The 16,151-nt window shown below is 37.6% G+C and overlaps 4 protein-coding genes across 7 annotated transcripts; 3 read left to right on the top strand and 1 right to left on the bottom strand.

Moving 5' to 3' along the window:
* The first annotated feature begins 718 nt into the window (after window positions 1–718).
* LOC119980968 (protein FAR1-RELATED SEQUENCE 3-like) lies at window positions 719–6,449 on the top strand. 3 transcript variants are annotated; one of them, XR_005463971.1, is made up of 7 exons: window positions 719–898; window positions 1,998–4,360; window positions 4,486–4,569; window positions 4,931–5,080; window positions 5,384–5,496; window positions 5,834–5,918; window positions 6,200–6,449. XR_005463971.1 is itself a non-coding variant. In XM_038823881.1 (6 exons), the coding sequence occupies exons 2-5, from the start codon at window positions 2,129–2,131 to the stop codon at window positions 5,492–5,494; spliced, it is 2,577 nt and encodes an 858-aa protein (XP_038679809.1). In that variant the 5' UTR covers window positions 719–898; window positions 1,998–2,128; the 3' UTR covers window positions 5,495–5,496; window positions 6,200–6,449. The 3 variants fall into 3 exon arrangements, 2 of the variants coding, with proteins under 2 accessions (XP_038679809.1, XP_038679808.1); XM_038823881.1 differs by lacking the exon at window positions 5,834–5,918; XM_038823880.1 differs by having other exon boundaries at window positions 5,834–6,449.
* A 716-nt stretch (window positions 6,450–7,165) lies between these two features.
* Window positions 7,166–7,828, top strand: LOC119981048. Its single transcript, XM_038824010.1, has one exon. It carries the CDS (start codon window positions 7,256–7,258, stop codon window positions 7,793–7,795), a length of 540 nt encoding a protein of 179 aa, XP_038679938.1. The 5' UTR covers window positions 7,166–7,255; the 3' UTR covers window positions 7,796–7,828.
* Window positions 7,829–7,873: 45 nt separating this feature from the next.
* On the bottom strand, window positions 7,874–10,186 carry LOC119981047 (protein ETHYLENE INSENSITIVE 3-like). 2 transcript variants are annotated; one of them, XM_038824008.1, is made up of 2 exons: window positions 8,277–10,186; window positions 7,874–8,179 (listed from the first exon to the last, which is right to left on the bottom strand). In XM_038824008.1, exons 1-2 carry the CDS (start codon window positions 9,993–9,995, stop codon window positions 8,093–8,095), a joined length of 1,806 nt encoding a protein of 601 aa, XP_038679936.1. In that variant the 5' UTR covers window positions 9,996–10,186; the 3' UTR covers window positions 7,874–8,092. The 2 variants fall into 2 exon arrangements, with proteins under 2 accessions (XP_038679936.1, XP_038679935.1); XM_038824007.1 differs by having other exon boundaries at window positions 7,874–10,186.
* Window positions 10,187–12,619: 2,433 nt separating this feature from the next.
* On the top strand, window positions 12,620–16,050 carry LOC119980417 (protein NCA1-like). The gene is made up of 8 exons (XM_038823105.1): window positions 12,620–12,746; window positions 12,863–13,109; window positions 13,208–13,442; window positions 13,540–13,685; window positions 14,260–14,347; window positions 14,447–14,593; window positions 15,212–15,361; window positions 15,546–16,050. Exons 2-8 carry the CDS (start codon window positions 12,865–12,867, stop codon window positions 15,612–15,614), a joined length of 1,080 nt encoding a protein of 359 aa, XP_038679033.1. The 5' UTR covers window positions 12,620–12,746; window positions 12,863–12,864; the 3' UTR covers window positions 15,615–16,050.
* The last annotated feature ends 101 nt before the right edge of the window (window positions 16,051–16,151 follow it).

The raw sequence follows: 16,151 nt of genomic DNA, 5'->3' as shown, positions 1-16,151 counted from the left end.
ACATATTAGATAGATTGTATGGCATTAATGTAACAAGTCAAAGTCAAGTCTTTCTCACCTAATTCACGTTCAATCAACTTTTTTGGAGCAATTCCTTGGGGGAAAAGATTTGTAATTGTATGGTGCATGTGGAACGAGCAAACTTACCTGTCGGGTTATCATGTATAGTATTAATGTAATATTTCAAAGTTAAGTCATTATCACCTATAATTCACATCCAACAAATTTTTTTAGAGCAATTCCCATGGGGTAAAAGGTTTGTAATTGCATGATGCATGTGGAACGTCGAGACTTATCTCCCAAGGCTTATCATGTAGAACGAGATTCAATATGGTTGTTTTAGGGCTTTAGTTTCTCGCTATTAAAAAAAAAAATCCTAGTGAACAAGTCTACAATACAACATATTGAGAAAAAAAAATTGATGGGCCGTATTTGGTCCTCCTTTTGTGCTATAATGGGTCATGGGCTATATATATAGCCACATTATTAAGCTAACAAGATATGAAATGGGCCTTTACAATGGTAATGGGCTTCTCCTTATCTCAAAATCTCAATTACACTGACTAAGCTAAACAGATTCTTACTGGGCCTTTGTTGTGAGGGCCTTAATTTTATCACATGGGGTTTCTCTCAGTCTCTATAAGCAGCCCATTTTGACTGGGCCTTCGTGGGATCGAAGCCTTTTAACTCACTACCAAAACTGATTCACGGGAAAAAAAAAATGGCGAAACAGAGAGCCGCGAAGTAGAAAACCAGAGGAAGAACCCGAACTGAAAAACTGATCTTCTGTGGGAGTCTGTGGGAGTCGCACACAGAATTGAGTGATTTTTTCTTGAATATTTGGTTCTTGATACAATTCCACTTGTTTTGCAACCCTGAATTGTGCCTCCGTTTCTTGGTACGTGATTTTTGCCTCTTTTCAGATATCTATTGTGCGTTTACTTTGAAACTCTCTCGCATCTTCTTCTCTTTTGCTCTATTAGACCTAAATATTCTAGTATTTGTTGAAATGTGTGATCTTGTTTTCACTTTTGGTAGTAACTGAGATGATTTCTCGTTTTTGGTTGTAATATTGACTGCTGAATTGGGTTTCAAAAGCCTTTTTTTGGGCTAAAATTTATCATGATTATGCAATTTCTTAGTGGTTTGTTGGAAGGGTTTAATCAGAATACCTAAAAACTCGTCTATACCCATGAAGTCAAATTTTCTCCAAGATGGGTACTGGTGGGTTGCATTATTTCTCAACCTAGTTCTTACATTAGATGTTGCCTTAATTTAATTTCTCCTGGAAAATGTGAATATTGGCTTACAATATGCAGCTTATAGAGGATGGAAAAATTAAACAGACGCTAAAATTAGCCACATTTGGTGGATTTCATGTTTTTATATTTAGAATCTTTTTTATTTCTTGTTCCTGTTGTTAGCCTTTGGAATTTTTTGAGGTATTTTTCAAAAAAGTCAAATAGTTATCATTAAATTCTTTTATTCTAAATAAATTAGGGTTGGCTGTATGAATCCCTAAGAAAAATCAGTCGGAGTTGGATTCCACAAAAAAGTTGATACAATTGTATATTACAATTTTGCCTTTATAGATTGTATTTTCTGCTTCATATTTGATTTAATGTGTATTTGCACGTGATGTAATGTGACTGCCAATTTTTCTATGTATCATGGATAATGGCTTGTAAGAATAGGCAATGGAAAGGTTTGCTCATGTACTTCTAATTTTCAATTTTGGTCTTCTTCTATTTTCTTTTATCTCCTTTTACAAAACTCATCCCTCAAGTATAATTAAGTACAATACCGGCACTCCTTTTGCTGATAGCCTGATACTACTTGTTTTTGGTAGGAACAATATATTTTTTCTTTTTAGTTAAAATATTCATCTCGGTCATTCCTTTCTTAATTGTTCATCTCAATGTTGTCTTCTGAACTCTAAATTTAACGGTATATAGTGTGTACATGCCTGCTAATTACTTTATTTTATATATTCCCAGATGTTGTGGCTAATTGGGGTAGATTCGTAATGCATGTCATATTTGCTTGCACTGGAAAAAGCATGAAAAACTGGTTATAGTGTGTCCAAGCAAGCACAAATTTCGTATTGATATTACATACTCAACGAAAAATGGATGTTTCAGTGATAGATGTGGAAGGGGAAAGTGCAGACAATCATGTAGTAGTAAATTCTGAATCCAACAAAGGTAGTAAACAGAATATAATTGAGAATTCTACAGACTCTGAGGTAATGAATCAGGATGAGGAGGGGGGTCCCAAACCACACGTGGGCATGGAATTTGAATCAGAAGATGCTGCCAAGACTTTCTATGATTCTTATTCTCGGCATGCTGGTTTTAGCATCCATGTTGGCAAATTCGACCGTACTAAGCCTGATGGGCCAATTGTAACTTGGGAGTTTGCATGTTCCAGAGAGGTTTTTAAGAGGAAGAACGTTGAAAGCTGCAATGCTATGCTGAGGATAGAAAGAAAAGATTCAGACAATTGGATTGTGACTAAGTTTGTGGAAAATCATAATCATTCGCTTGTTTCGCCTAGTAGGGTCCATTACCTGCGACCACGTAGGCATTTTGCTGGTACTGCAAAGAATGCAACTGAAACATTGGATGCCACCAATGATGTTTATATTTCTATGGATGCCAATCATGTGTCTTCCGAACCAAACCGCATTAGAAATGTGTCCCCTGTAGAACCCAATCGTCCAGCTAAGAATATTGGGTCTATGAACTACATTAGACTTCCTAGCCGAAAAAGAAACCTTGGAAGAGATGCTCAAAATCTTCTAAACTATTTTAAGAAGATGCAGGCAGAAAACCCCGGCTTCTATTATGCCATACAACTCGATGATAATAACTGCATGACTAATGTATTTTGGGCTGATGCAAGATCAAGAACAGCTTACAGCCACTTTGGAGATGCAGTTATTTTTGACACAATGTATAGACCTAATCAGTATCAGGTTCCATTTGCTCCTTTTACGGGGGTGAATCATCATGGTCAGATGGTGTTATTTGGCTGTGCATTGCTTCTTGATGAGTCAGAGTCTTCCTTTACTTGGTTATTTAAGACATTGCTATCAGCTATGAATGACCAGCCTCCTGTTTCTCTTACCACGGACCAAGATAGAGCCATACAAGTGGCGGTAGCTCAGGTGTTGCCAGAAACTCGTCACTGCATTTGCAAGTGGCATATTCTGAGAGAAGGCCAAGAAAGGTTGGGGCACATATATCTTGCTCACCCTTCCTTGTATGGTGAGCTGTATGGCTGTATTAATTTTTCTGATACAATTGAAGATTTTGAATCATCTTGGGTTACTTTGCTTGATAAATATGATCTCCAAAAAAACGAGTGGCTTCAGGCAGTGTATAATGCTCGAGAACAGTGGGCTCCTGTTTATTTTCGTAGCTCTTTCTTTGCTGCACTTTCATCAAATCAAGGGGTTTGCTCCTTTTTTGATGGATATGTAAATCAGCAGACAACAGTGCCACTGTTCTTCAAGCAGTATGAAAGGGCTCTTGAACATTCTCTGGAAAAGGAACTGGAGGCAGATTATGATACAATTCACACCACACCTGTGCTAAAGACACCATCACCAATGGAGCAGCAGGCATCGAACGTCTACACCAAGAAAGTATTTGCAAAATTTCAAGAGGAGCTAGTTGAAACTTTTGTATATACAGCAAATAAGATTGAGGATGATGGGTTCACAGGTAAATACAGGGTTGCAAAATACGAGCATGATCATAAGGCATTCATAGTCTCTATGACTGTCTCTGAGTCTGAGATGAAAGCAAATTGCAGCTGTCAGATGTTTGAGTATTCAGGCATTCTTTGTAGGCACATATTAACCGTATTCACTGTAACAAATGTTCTTACCCTTCCATCGCATTACATATTGACACGATGGACAAGGAATGCCAAATCCTGGTCTGGGTTAGATGAAAAAGTTGTAGATCCCCATTGTATTGACACTCTTACTCTCCGCTTTAACAATCTATGTCGGGAAGCCATTAAATATGCAGAGGAAGGAGCAATTGCTACAGAAACTTATAATGCAGCAATTGGTGCTTTAAGAGAGGGTTGGAAGAAAATTGTTGCCATGAAGAAGAATGTTGCTAAAATTGCGCCTCCTACCTCCCATGGTGGTGGAAATAGCCAGGAAGATTGTAACAAGAAAACCTTTTCACCAGCTTCTGAGACAGTCCCATCATTGTGGCCTTGGCAAGAGGCAATGCCACATCGCTTTAACCTCAATGATGTTGGAGTTCCAGTTACTGATTTGGATCATCCCAGTATGACTTCTGTGTCCTATCATCGTGACGGTGGCCAAACAGATAAGACGGTAAATAGCAAATTAGCATTGTTGTTGGTGCTTCTATACTTTGGCTCATTAAATGATGATCACAGAAGTTTTGTTTAAAACTAAAGTTACTGATATCTTTCTGATGCTTTATTATACTGGTGCAGGTGGTTCTAACCTGTTTTAAGTCTATGACATGGGTTATAGAAGATAAAGCATCGGCTGGTAAAGTAGCTGTCATAAATTTGAAGGTATACATGGTTCTCCTGTCTATGAGATATTTAGCTGTGAAGTTCATGGTTTTCTGTTGGTAGTTTTGTTTAAGGGCAATGACTTGCTTAGTTGGTAATATTTCATTCGTACTATGTTAATATCTTGAGATGAATTGATTTATACCTTGTACTGGAGGAGATTAATATGTTTTCCTACAGACTCTTGTTTATCATCTGTAGCTTTCTACGTAAACCCTTAAAACATAATTAGGATTATTATTTTTGTGTATCACATTTAAATTTAAGAACTCTCTTTAACTGGCAACCAGAACAGATTTCCTTACTTATTCCAGTGTTGCTACTTTTGTAGATTTTCTAATTTCTTTGATGTCTGCTGTAGCTACAAGACTATGGGAAAAATCCCCCGGGAGAAACCGAAGTACAATTTAGGCTAACAAGGGCTGCATTGGAGCCTATGTTAATATCCATGTCCTACATCAGTCAGCAGCTTTCAGCACCAGGAAATAGAGTTGCAATGATCAATCTTAAGGTGCAGAGATTTGAAAATTTTTGCGTATCCATTTATCGACTAGACTAGATTATATGTGTTCATATTAGTCACATTAGCCAAACTTAGATCATTTCGCCTTTTTTTTCATCAACAATAATTATGCTTTAGTTGAAGTCTAACTAAAGATTAATGTGGGATGAAATATATGCGATTTGTTCTGGCCACCAAAAGGGTGAGGCTTGTTGCTGATCTAGACATGGTGTATTTGAGCCTTATGTGTGTGGTGTAAGGTTCTTGTAAGCTTTTCTATTATCTAAATTCAACCTTTTATTTGATTCTCAGCTCCAGGATACGAAGACAACTTCTGGAGAAACAGAATTAAAATTTCAGGTGTCAAGAGATACGCTGGGATCCATGTCGAGATCAATGACTTATATTCGTGAACAACTATGAAAGTAAGTGTGAGGATATTTTTCCCATTGCATAGTATCGACTAGATTCATGATTACATCAATTACCATGACTTATATTTGATCCTGTCTTTAGGAGCAGCTCTGTGTAGTTGCTCCTAGATTTACCACATTGGAATTTCCGACTGCATATTATCCTCTTGCTTGATTTTATAAAAGGTAAGGTTATTTGATGATCGTGTGATTTGATTCATCCACTCTGAATTTGTGTGGCGTGCTTTCTTGCATGGACGTGCTTCTCTCGCTCTCTCTCTTTTGGAAGTTGTGATATAGATATATCATCGATATGCCATGGATGCCTATAATTCTAGATTTTCTGCAGTTAGCTATCCTTTGACGGCGAAATGCACAACCACCATGCATCAGAATGCCCCTTGACAAGCAAAAAACCAACGACAGTCATCAAGGTCTAAAGAACTTTCAGCTTTAGAGGCTTTATGTTATGCCTTTCTTGAGTTCGTATGGCTAAATCTATACAAGGTTTCGGTCTAACTTTAGTTAGGTACATTAATTTTGTTCCAACCCACATCTCAGTTTTAGACTGGCTTGGTTATACATATTTCTGACTTCTGCTTTTTTCTATGTAACTCTTGAGTTGGAAACCTGTTTGTATCAGTATATGTAAGTTGTGAAACAGTCATATCGTTATCTGGTCGAGCACTTCAGAGCGTGGATGTTTGTATTTTAGGATGGAAGATGTGGCTGATTTGGAGCAATATGAAGATTGAAGTTCCTGCTGACTGGTGTAGGAGCAAAATCTCTGATTATATTCGCATAATAACTCCAGTGGAAAAGAAACTGTGTACAAAAAAAAAAAAATTCTGGTCAGGTTTCTCGTGTAATACTGATTGTGAATAATTCCAGATTATGGGATTTATGTGAATTTCAAAGACCCTTGTATTTCTTTTTAATATATATTGTCTTGTGTTTTTCTTTCATCACTGTTTGCTTCGTCCAGCTTTCTAAACTCAAAAATTATTTATTTATATTTTTAATGTTTTCAAAATCAAATTGGTTTATAATATTTTTGATAAGTACTGTAAATTATATAATGTGGGGAAATTTTACGCCTCATTCAATGTATTGTGCGCTCTGAGCCGTAGTTGGTATTTGGCTAAGGCCTGTGCTCTGGGTCGTGGTCGGTATCTGGCAAAGGCTTGAGCCCGCCCCAGCTTGTCAGTCTACACATATTTGAAAAAAAAAAAAAACTTTTCCTACGGTCTAGAGGGCACAATACCTTGAGGTCTTGAGTGAGGCAGAAAATATCCCCCAGGACTCCCACATATACATAAATTGTTAAGAAAGCAGATGAATTAGATGTCAATTATTAATTTCATATATATATATATATATATATATATATATATATATATATATAAATTTTATGCCTATTCATAATCGGAAACAAACCACCACCCTTATAATTGGATTTTATTGTAAACATATCTCTTATGTTTTAATTCAATTGTAAGACACTTTTATTAGTTAAGTAGGGGGTACTCTATTAGGATTGACATTGCCTCTTCAATTAGGACTCTGATATATATACATATATATAATATATCAACTCTACAAACTCAATTTTGCTGCTGCTTCCCTCCTCCATAACACACACATACAAAGAAAACTGACCAAAGACAAGAAGCAATGGACAAAGTTCTTCTCTAACCAATCAATTGACTATGTTTTTATCTTACTTACACTGATTGATTGTTTACTTTTCGCACAGATTGATTTGGAGAAGATGAACAAGAACAAGAACAAGGCCGAGATCAACGATGATGATGATCTTTATCTAGAATTCAGACCAAGACAACATCTGTTCACAAACAATCTAAACTATGACATTGCGTTGAAGTACGAGATTCACCGTGCAGAAGGGTTGGACAATCCAAACTCATACCCTCTGGTCAATAACAGGATTTACAGTGCCGAGTCATGGATTGAGCCGGATGAAGAGAAGATTCAGACAAACAGGGTTTGGGGACTGCCAAACCCTGTTTGGGACGAGGAGTGTTGTGTCAAACTTAACAGGTTCTGGGATGTCAAGTTCTTGCATGTTGAGGTGCTCAGGCATGGATCCTGGTCGGAGCCGGGGACGTCGGACGGGATAGTGTGTGTGGGGAGGGTTCGGATTCCGTTGCCGGAGGAGTTGTATGCTTCAAAGGGTGGAAGGTTTGGACTAGTGAGAGTTGTTGGGGGAGAGTTGAAGGGTGAAGGGCACATTATAGTGTCCATGAAGCTGATCAAGTGTAGAAGGCACACACATCAGAGTATCTGGTAGGAAAACTGTGAATCTGTAGAAAGTAAACTTTTAGTGTAAACATAGAGAATCTATTAAGAACAGCTGATGCGAATGATTGAATATATTAACAACTTTTATTCATTATTATCAGAAGACAAGCCCAAAGTTTTACAAACACAAATATCTACAAATACAACAAATATCTACAAATACAAACACATAAAAGTATAAAACAACTTATACAATGAGAATATATAATAAGCATTGCCCATTTAGAGCAGTGACGCTGTACTAATGACTTTCCAAGAAGGGTCTCTTCCCCTTCATTTAGTGCCTTCAACCAACATGCATGAGAACCAGTATGAAATCCCTACTTCTTCCAGCAAAGTTACCACATGGCCAGACCCTGCATTGGGAGAGGGTCTGCAATGCAATCAGTAGATAGGAAGCTAAAACGAGAGCCAAATCTGAAGTCAGACATACTGTCAATGTAATTGGTATCAAATGGAGCATCAAATGCCTTGCACTGCTCAAGCTGAATTTCCATTGATGGGATAAAAGAGTCATCCAACGGCAGATTCGTTCCTTGAGCGATGTTGCCACCCAATATAACTCCTTGCCCATAGCAGCCATCAACTGGCTGAAGCTCAAATATTGGTTCCTGGTGTTGTAGTTGCTGCAGCTGCAGCTGAGCTGCACACCCTATTACTTTGACAGCCCCAGGATCCATGCTCTTGTCCTGCTGAAGACTGGAATCATAGAAGGACATGAGTTCAGAAATCATTCTTTGTCCATCTTCTGGGAGTCCGAGTACTGCCATATTGGGGCCCGTCTGATTGACCGGTGGCATAGTTGGCTTAGTTTGAGCATAGGGTACACTGAAAACTGCTGCTGTCTCACCAGTGACTTGGAAGTTTGACATTCCAACTCGTTGAGAAGAAATATCACGGAAAGTACAATGCAACTGGTGATTGTTTCTTGAAGACCTGTCAAGAAATCCAAAGCGATAGTCATTAGATGGGCATTGGGGGTACTCACAGGTGTATATATTCTGATCCATCAACATCTGCTGCTCATCAGTTTGATGCTTTCTCTTATAATTGAAAGGTGAGCTGTTCTCAACAAATTCTTCTTTAATTTGAGGAAGAAATGGGGAGATTATAACCCTATCTTTCTGCCCTGCTGCCCCCGCACTCAAGAGACTAACATCATGCAGCTTGCACTCCTCCACTTCAGCTTTTTGTTCCTTATATACTCCCTCAACATCATAATCAGTCGTTTCATCAGTGACATAAGAACCACTCCCAACAGCAGACAGAGGCAGGCAGCTACTAGGATACAATTTTCTAAACAATGCTTCTTCTTGACTGATTATTGCAAGCCACATGGCGCTTTCCTTCGCAGTCATTTTATCCTGCAAACATTTAGATTGACGGACAAGTTTGTGGATTTTGGCAACGTCTGGGGACATATGCTTGATTACTGCAGTGAGAACACTCACTTTCCAAGCCTTTTTCAAATCATGGGGTTTCTTGTAAGGAGGAGGCCCCTGATCCTTTGGCAGACCTAACTCAGGCCACCATTCCTCCTTCCCACTAGGCCACCATGGTGGGGCAACACCTTTCTCCAATGGGAAACGTCTCTGTGGTGGATCACAATGCTGCATCAAAGCTGAGAGAAGTGACCCAAGAGTTGTGTCTTGAAGCTCTTGCAAGGTGTGAGGCATGGATGCCTCCGCACTAAAATCTCTATTTTTCCCAGGGATTGAATGATCTGCTTGATACTTGGCAATTGCAGCAGGGCCATTCCTATCAAACCTGACTTTTTCCTTCCACCAGGCTCGCAGATTATCAGAAGCTCCACTCACTGGCTTTCCATTCTCAGGAATGATACCATACACAAAGCCCTGAGCTTTGCAAACCTCCATCATTTTCAGCATGTATTTGAGGATACCATCTTGTGCGCGCGACATCTTCTTCCTTCGGGCTTGTTCCTGTGACTGACGCTGCTTAGTACTATCAATTGCTTCCTTATTCTTGTTTTGTTCTTTAAGCCGCTTCAGAAGCATTCGATCTCTCCACATCCTCCTCTCAAGCTCATCAACATCCACGTCTTCATCAATATCATCCTCCTCAACCGCAACCACTGGTTCACATTCTGCTGCCAACTCAACGTCCCCATTAGGGACTTCGACAAAATCAATATTAGAACAGAAACCCATGTCCTCGAAGATTCCCATGGAAACGCACACTAAAAAAAAAACAAGATATGAAGAAGTCAGCAAATCTGAACTTGACTTTTATTAGTACTCGACTTTTATCAGTCTCTCACTCTATTCTAATATTCACAACAACTTGACTGGCTGACATTCAAATTAAAGAAGATTTTCAGTCTAGATCAGGATGAAAAAAACAATTAAAGACCGATCCCCTGCAAAGAGAAATTTAAGCAACTGGTCAGATGAGTGTTGTCAACCAGTTTCGCAAAAAGAAACAAATTCCAAACTAACCATAAATAGACGCAACAACGTGTCCTTATATCAACCAAAATACAAGCATAATTATAAAACACCAATGGTCTCCATTTCTTCACGCGAAATTTTCTATCTTAAATAAATATCTAACGTGTAGCTTCAATGTTGATAGGATCACAATCCGTTACAAATGATGACAAATAAACTTGGACTCTACCTACTTTGGCAAGAACAATAAAAAATTTCATACCCTAAAAGACAAAATGTCATTATACACAGAAAACATAAACCCTAAAGACTTTTCTTAACAATATAATTTAAATAGAAACTCATAACATGACAAATCATGTACGATAAGCAGAGTTAATTGACAACGAGATTCAATAGTTCAGAAGCAATCAAAATTGTACTAGAACCTGCAGGGAACAGTACCCATAAGACCGCAAATTCGCAGCGAAATGAAACGCAAGATAAAAGATGAAGATGCAATTACAGAATCAGTACTTACAACACAAAGATCATGCATCAAGATATAATCACAAATACAGAGCAATCAAACGAATTTACGCTACATGATCAAGTGATCAATCGCTAGTACTAGAAGGAGAACTTGAATCAATAACAAATGGAGGATTTACGTGCCTGACGATCGCGAATTCGTGCATACTACTGCGATTCTTCAGTAGAGTTCGAGCTCAGATTCTCCGTACAAGTACGCGGATGCGGTCGCCCATGGCAGAGGATCGAGAACAACGTGTTCGGTTTGGAATTTGGATGATTTTATAGAGCCATGGTCAGGTTAACGTTTAACCGTGGTTAATCCGTGAGTTACCGTTTCATTTCCGAGTAAAAAGGAAAGAGAATATAGAATATACCCTTCGTGGTGGTTGCCTGTCTCTTGCTCCACCACAGAAAGATGACCAATTAGGAATTAATTTGAATCTTATAGGATTTAATTTTTCCTAAATTATTAATATTTCTATGTATGGAAAATAGGATTTTTTTTAATAAATTAATTAATATTTCTGTGTATGAAAATATAAATGATTTGTTCAAATCGGTTTTGAAAAATAATTAAGAGGAACAAAACGATTTTTTTTAATAATAAGGTGATATATTAAGAAGCAATACTTTTTGTCGATGTGTTGGATTTTTATAATGTTATCATCGGTTACGTATAAATTTTTTTAGTTCAGTATATTAAAATTGTTTTTATCCACATTGAGATTTTTTTTTTCTATTATATACATAAAACCCACAAATATGGAACTTTGCCAACTAATTGTTAGTCATTATTCATATTGGAAATTTTAAAATTATGGAATTTTCCATAATATATGGATATCATGCCATATAACACAATTTAAACACTAAGGAAATTATCCTACCAAGTTACCAAATAATGTGTTTTTGCCTTTTTTTGGTTCCTTCAAAATTTGTTAAGAAACCAACCCACCAGGCCCAACATGAATATACCATGGGCTTAGGATCATAATGGGCTGATGGACTCTCAAACTCTTCAGCCCATCCCGAATTGAGTTGGGTCAAGTTATACAATACCCAAAAGTGCTATTACCCCACAAATTTACATAGGAAGTAAGAGATTGTGACCTACAATACAGGGGCACACTTCGCTGTTGGTCTCACGTTGGTTTTTCAAAGGCTATATTGTCAAGCTAGTGGTATTGAATTATTATGTTGTATATAATATGGTTTAAACTATAACAAATGTATGTAAAGAGAACAATTTATATATATCAATCAAAGGATGAAGAAGTTTGGGTGAAACTAATGGGAGGTCCGAACCGACTGATATGATATATTAATCGTAGACTTATTTTGGATTATTGATTACGTTATTTTGTTTTGGTTTTAATGCATGATTTGCCTTTCGAATTCAGGTTTAGAATAGGTTAGGGTTTGGATTTACAGATTTGGAAACAGTTATTCAATCATTTATGAAAAAATAAAAAAGTATTAAAAGTTAAATAGTAAACGAGTATCCGATTGTAAATGGTTATAGAACGTTTATGTTTTTAGAAATTTAAATGATTTTAGTATAGGGTATCTTAAATGGAAAAGGTTTTGGTTTTCTTTAATTGGAATGATACCCGACCCATTGTCATTCCGAGGACATTTAGGGGTAAATTCGGTGTTTATGTGTAAGGCGCGAGAGCGATACCAAATCGAGCCAAGAATACTAGATATGAACAAAAGAATACTAATTCGCTTATAAATAATAAAAAAAAAAAACAAAACAAAAGAATACTGTCTAATTGGAGTGAAAGATCAATCATTTGGTCTTAAGAAACGATTATTGAAAGATAATATATAGTATTAATTCAAATATAAAGAATATTCATAAAAATAAATACAACCGTAAAAAAAGTAAAAAACGCAGGGTAAATTTGTATTTGTGTTGCCAATTCCAAGACGATAAAGAAAAACAGAAAAACCAAACCAATTCACAGAGAAATCGTTTTCTCCTGCAGTGAAACAGAACTACCGATTCATAAGGTACCGATCTTGTTTATCTCGTGAATTTTATGAGCCCTAATTTGTTTGAGGTCGAATTGTTATTGTTTAATTCGATGAATAATTTTTGCTGATTTGATTTTGGTTCCTTCATGGAGGGATGAGTACGGTCTGTCCGTTCGTGAAAGCGTCGCGTTCAGATGACGCCGGGTCTCCTAGAAAATCCGGTGACGGTGTTTACGATGAACGGGAGCCGGAGGTGAAGAAAGAGGCTACCGTTGCTGCCAGGTGTCCGTACGGTTACGATGCTCAGACATTCAAGCTCGGTCCGCTCAGTTGCTTGATTTGTCGGGCGCTTCTCTTCGAAACTACTAAATGCGTGCCTTGTTCTCATGTCTATTGCAAGTAATAAGGCTCGTTCTTGTTGATTGGTTTTGTTTTGTTGATTGCGGATGTGTGTTTTTTGATTGAATTTGGTTTCGTTTATGATTTATTGGTGCCAGAGCATGTGTATCGAGATTCAAAGACTGTCCATTGTGCGGGGCTGATATTGAAGGGACTGAAGTTGATACTCATCTTCAGAGTGTTGTTGATCGCTTTATCGAAGGCCATGCTAGAATCAAGAGGTCTCTTGTTGATGCAGAAAATGGGGAGGAAGCTGTTGAGGAGAACAAGAAAGTTATATATGAGGATGTTTCTATGGAGAGAGGCGCTTTCTTAGTGCAACAAGCCATGAGGGTAAGGTTTTGGTTGCTTATAATGCTAAGACTTTGAGTTTTTCTTTTTGCATTTCCTTATTGAGTGTGTTAGCTACCTCTTGGCTTGTTATGAATAGGCATTTCGTGCCCAGAATCTGGGCAGTGCCAAATCTAGACTCACTCTCTGTGCTGAGGACATCAAAGGTCAGATAGAAAGAATGGGCAATGTGTCAGAGTTGTGTTCACAGCTTGGAGCAGTTCTTGGCATGCTGGGTGACTGCTGGTTTCTCCTCTCTCTTTTCTTAGTTGTGATATAATGTTATCCTTGGTATCTCTTTATGTGGCGGATTTTTACTTCTATTATTGATGTGTGGCTGCATACGACAAAAAAGATAACCTGTCGAGAAGAAATCACAAAAAAGTGTTCAAAAGACAATGACTACAAGAAATGGGGTTCTCTGTCAAGCTTGTAATTTGTCATTTCTATTTGTTGGCCACTAAAGTATGATCATTTTATGATGAATGTATGGTGATCTGGTGGGGATATAAATAGTAGTTCCTCAGAAAATTGATACATTTGGTTTATATTTTGTAATGGGAGGCAGCCCCACGGCAGCTTGCTTTGATAATTTTTCTCTTGTCGCTAAAGGTGTCCATTGCCACATGGTTATTATAAAGATGCTGAAGGAGGTGGCCTTTCTTTCTTTATTTTCCATGGGTGGCACCCCTTTGGGGCCTGTCCTTAATATAGTTCTTTAACATTCACAAACAAACTACTCTTTTTTATAAATGTTGGAAATACTTGTACTTCCTTAATTTCTACCAAAGTGGTAAATTTGCAATGAATTTACTTGCAGTCGTGCGATGGGAGATGCTGGTTCTGCAATCACTTATTTTGATGAGAGTGTTGAATTCCTTTCAAAATTGCCAATGGATGACTTAGAGGTATTGGAATGAAACTTTCTTTCCCTGATAAAACAAATTTATATCTGAGTTTGGCAGTGCATGATTACATGCTTATATACGGGAAAATTTTCTCCACAGATCACACATACACTTTCAATTTCTCTCAACAAAGTGGGTGATCTGAAATATTATGAGGAAGACCTGCAAGCTGCTAGATCTTACTATTTTCGTTCTTTGAATGTTCGACGGGAGGCCATGGAGCATCATCCGAATGTTTCGTCGCAGGTGTGAAGGAATTTTTCCATGCTCACTTTTTTCTTACGTCTCTCTTATGTCATCTCCCTCTCTCCCTCTATTCATTGATGTTGTGTTGCACCTTCATGCATAGCAGTTTTTTTCAATTGAACCTTCAAGTATAGCAATATTTGGTACAAATGGAAAAAAAATTAAAATTACTAGAGTCTCTTCTAATGTTATTGTAAAACACAATCTAGCTTATTTATATCTGTGAGTTCACAGTATGAAGCTGAAGCATGTATAAAAGTCAAAATGCTACAAGGATGTATTATCATGTAATTCAAGAGGTAGACTAACCAGAAAGGTTCACCAATGTATAAAGACTTGGTGGTTGAAATTTCGGAAAAGGGAAATAAATCAGAATACTTTTTATTGTGACCTTACTTTGGTACTTGCTCCAAGACATTCAGTTGGACATCGTTCATGTGATGATTCTTATATTTTGATTACTTTGACTCTATAGATAAATGTTTTATTTTCCATATTTACATTAAAATTTTTCCGACATGGTGTAATAATGAAAGTTTTCAATGTATAGTAAGAGAAAGCTCTGCTGTTTACTGATGCTGTTCCAACTTTGATTAATTTTGAACCTTATGACTACAGTGTCTAGATGTGGCCACTTCTCTGGCAAAAGTTGCAGATGTTGACAGGAATCTTTGTAATGAGGATTCGGCAATTGATGGATTCCGAGAGGGAATTAGGTTGTTGGAAGCGTTGAAGTTAAAACCTGAAGAAGCTGCTCTTGAAGATCGGGTATGATTGCTTACTTAAGAGATGTGTATTCTGTTCTCCCACAAGTTCTGCCTCTTGTATTCTCTTTGGTTTGAAATGAATTCAGACAACCAAAGGCATATGTTACTGGTTTGGATTCCTTAATTGACATTTTGTTGCTCTTTGTATGAAGAAAACTAATATCACATCTGGTTTCTATTTGCAGCGTCTTTCAGTGCTGGAATTCCTTAACAATCAACTTGCAGGAGGACAACCTGATTCATCTCATCATTGACAAGTCACCTTTTATAGTGTTCTTCAACTTTGCTTTGTATATATACCTGATCTCATCTTTCTCCCTTGATAAGCTCACGAGGATGACCTTTTTTTTTGCCCATTTCTTACGGAGTGGATGATAGTTATTGGTGCCAACCAGTAGGTCAAAAGCAGACGGTCTTGATTACATATAATAAAGAGCATACATCAGAATATGATTTTCAGTGACCATGGCAGGCAGCCCCCCTGCACCCAAGGGATGATTGTTTGAAGGTTATATCTGGATGATTTGAGTGTCATGTTTTTGCATAAAATCATGGGACTTGTGTTATCAGTTCTTATGCTGTGAGGCTTGAAGTAGTAAGACACCCTTCTTATATGTGGTTTTGAATTATGGTTCATTACCATTGAAGTGCCAGTATTGCTACTTGTATAAGACACCCTCCTTGTGTATATATGCATTAATCACCTCAACGTGTATCGAATTTGTGTATATGGCTCAACCACCTCAGCTTGTGTATATGCCTTGACCACCTCGAGGCCAACGAGGGTTGTT

This window comes from Tripterygium wilfordii, chromosome 16, assembly GCF_013401445.1.
Source record: "Tripterygium wilfordii isolate XIE 37 chromosome 16, ASM1340144v1, whole genome shotgun sequence".
Taxonomy (NCBI): domain Eukaryota; kingdom Viridiplantae; phylum Streptophyta; class Magnoliopsida; order Celastrales; family Celastraceae; genus Tripterygium; species Tripterygium wilfordii.
Note: the sequence above shows the minus strand (reverse complement) of the source record. Positions and strands in the feature narration are given on the sequence as shown.

Bases quoted from the DNA above. Each gene is read 5' to 3' on its own strand.
- LOC119980968 (XM_038823881.1), top strand. From the start codon at position 2,129: ATGGATGTTTCAGTGATAGATGTGGAAGGGGAAAGTGCAGACAATCAT. The intron at 4,570-4,930 runs GTATACATGGTT...TGTCTGCTGTAG, and splicing joins TAGCTGTCATAAATTTGAAG to CTACAAGACTATGGGAAAAA. The intron at 5,081-5,383 runs GTGCAGAGATTT...TTTGATTCTCAG, and splicing joins TTGCAATGATCAATCTTAAG to CTCCAGGATACGAAGACAAC.
- LOC119981048 (XM_038824010.1), top strand. From the start codon at position 7,256: ATGAACAAGAACAAGAACAAGGCCGAGATCAACGATGATGATGATCTT.
- LOC119981047 (XM_038824007.1), bottom strand. From the start codon at position 9,995: ATGGGAATCTTCGAGGACATGGGTTTCTGTTCTAATATTGATTTTGTC.
- LOC119980417 (XM_038823105.1), top strand. From the start codon at position 12,865: ATGAGTACGGTCTGTCCGTTCGTGAAAGCGTCGCGTTCAGATGACGCC. The intron at 13,110-13,207 runs GTAATAAGGCTC...TATTGGTGCCAG, and splicing joins TGTTCTCATGTCTATTGCAA to AGCATGTGTATCGAGATTCA. The intron at 14,348-14,446 runs GTATTGGAATGA...TTTTCTCCACAG, and splicing joins TGCCAATGGATGACTTAGAG to ATCACACATACACTTTCAAT.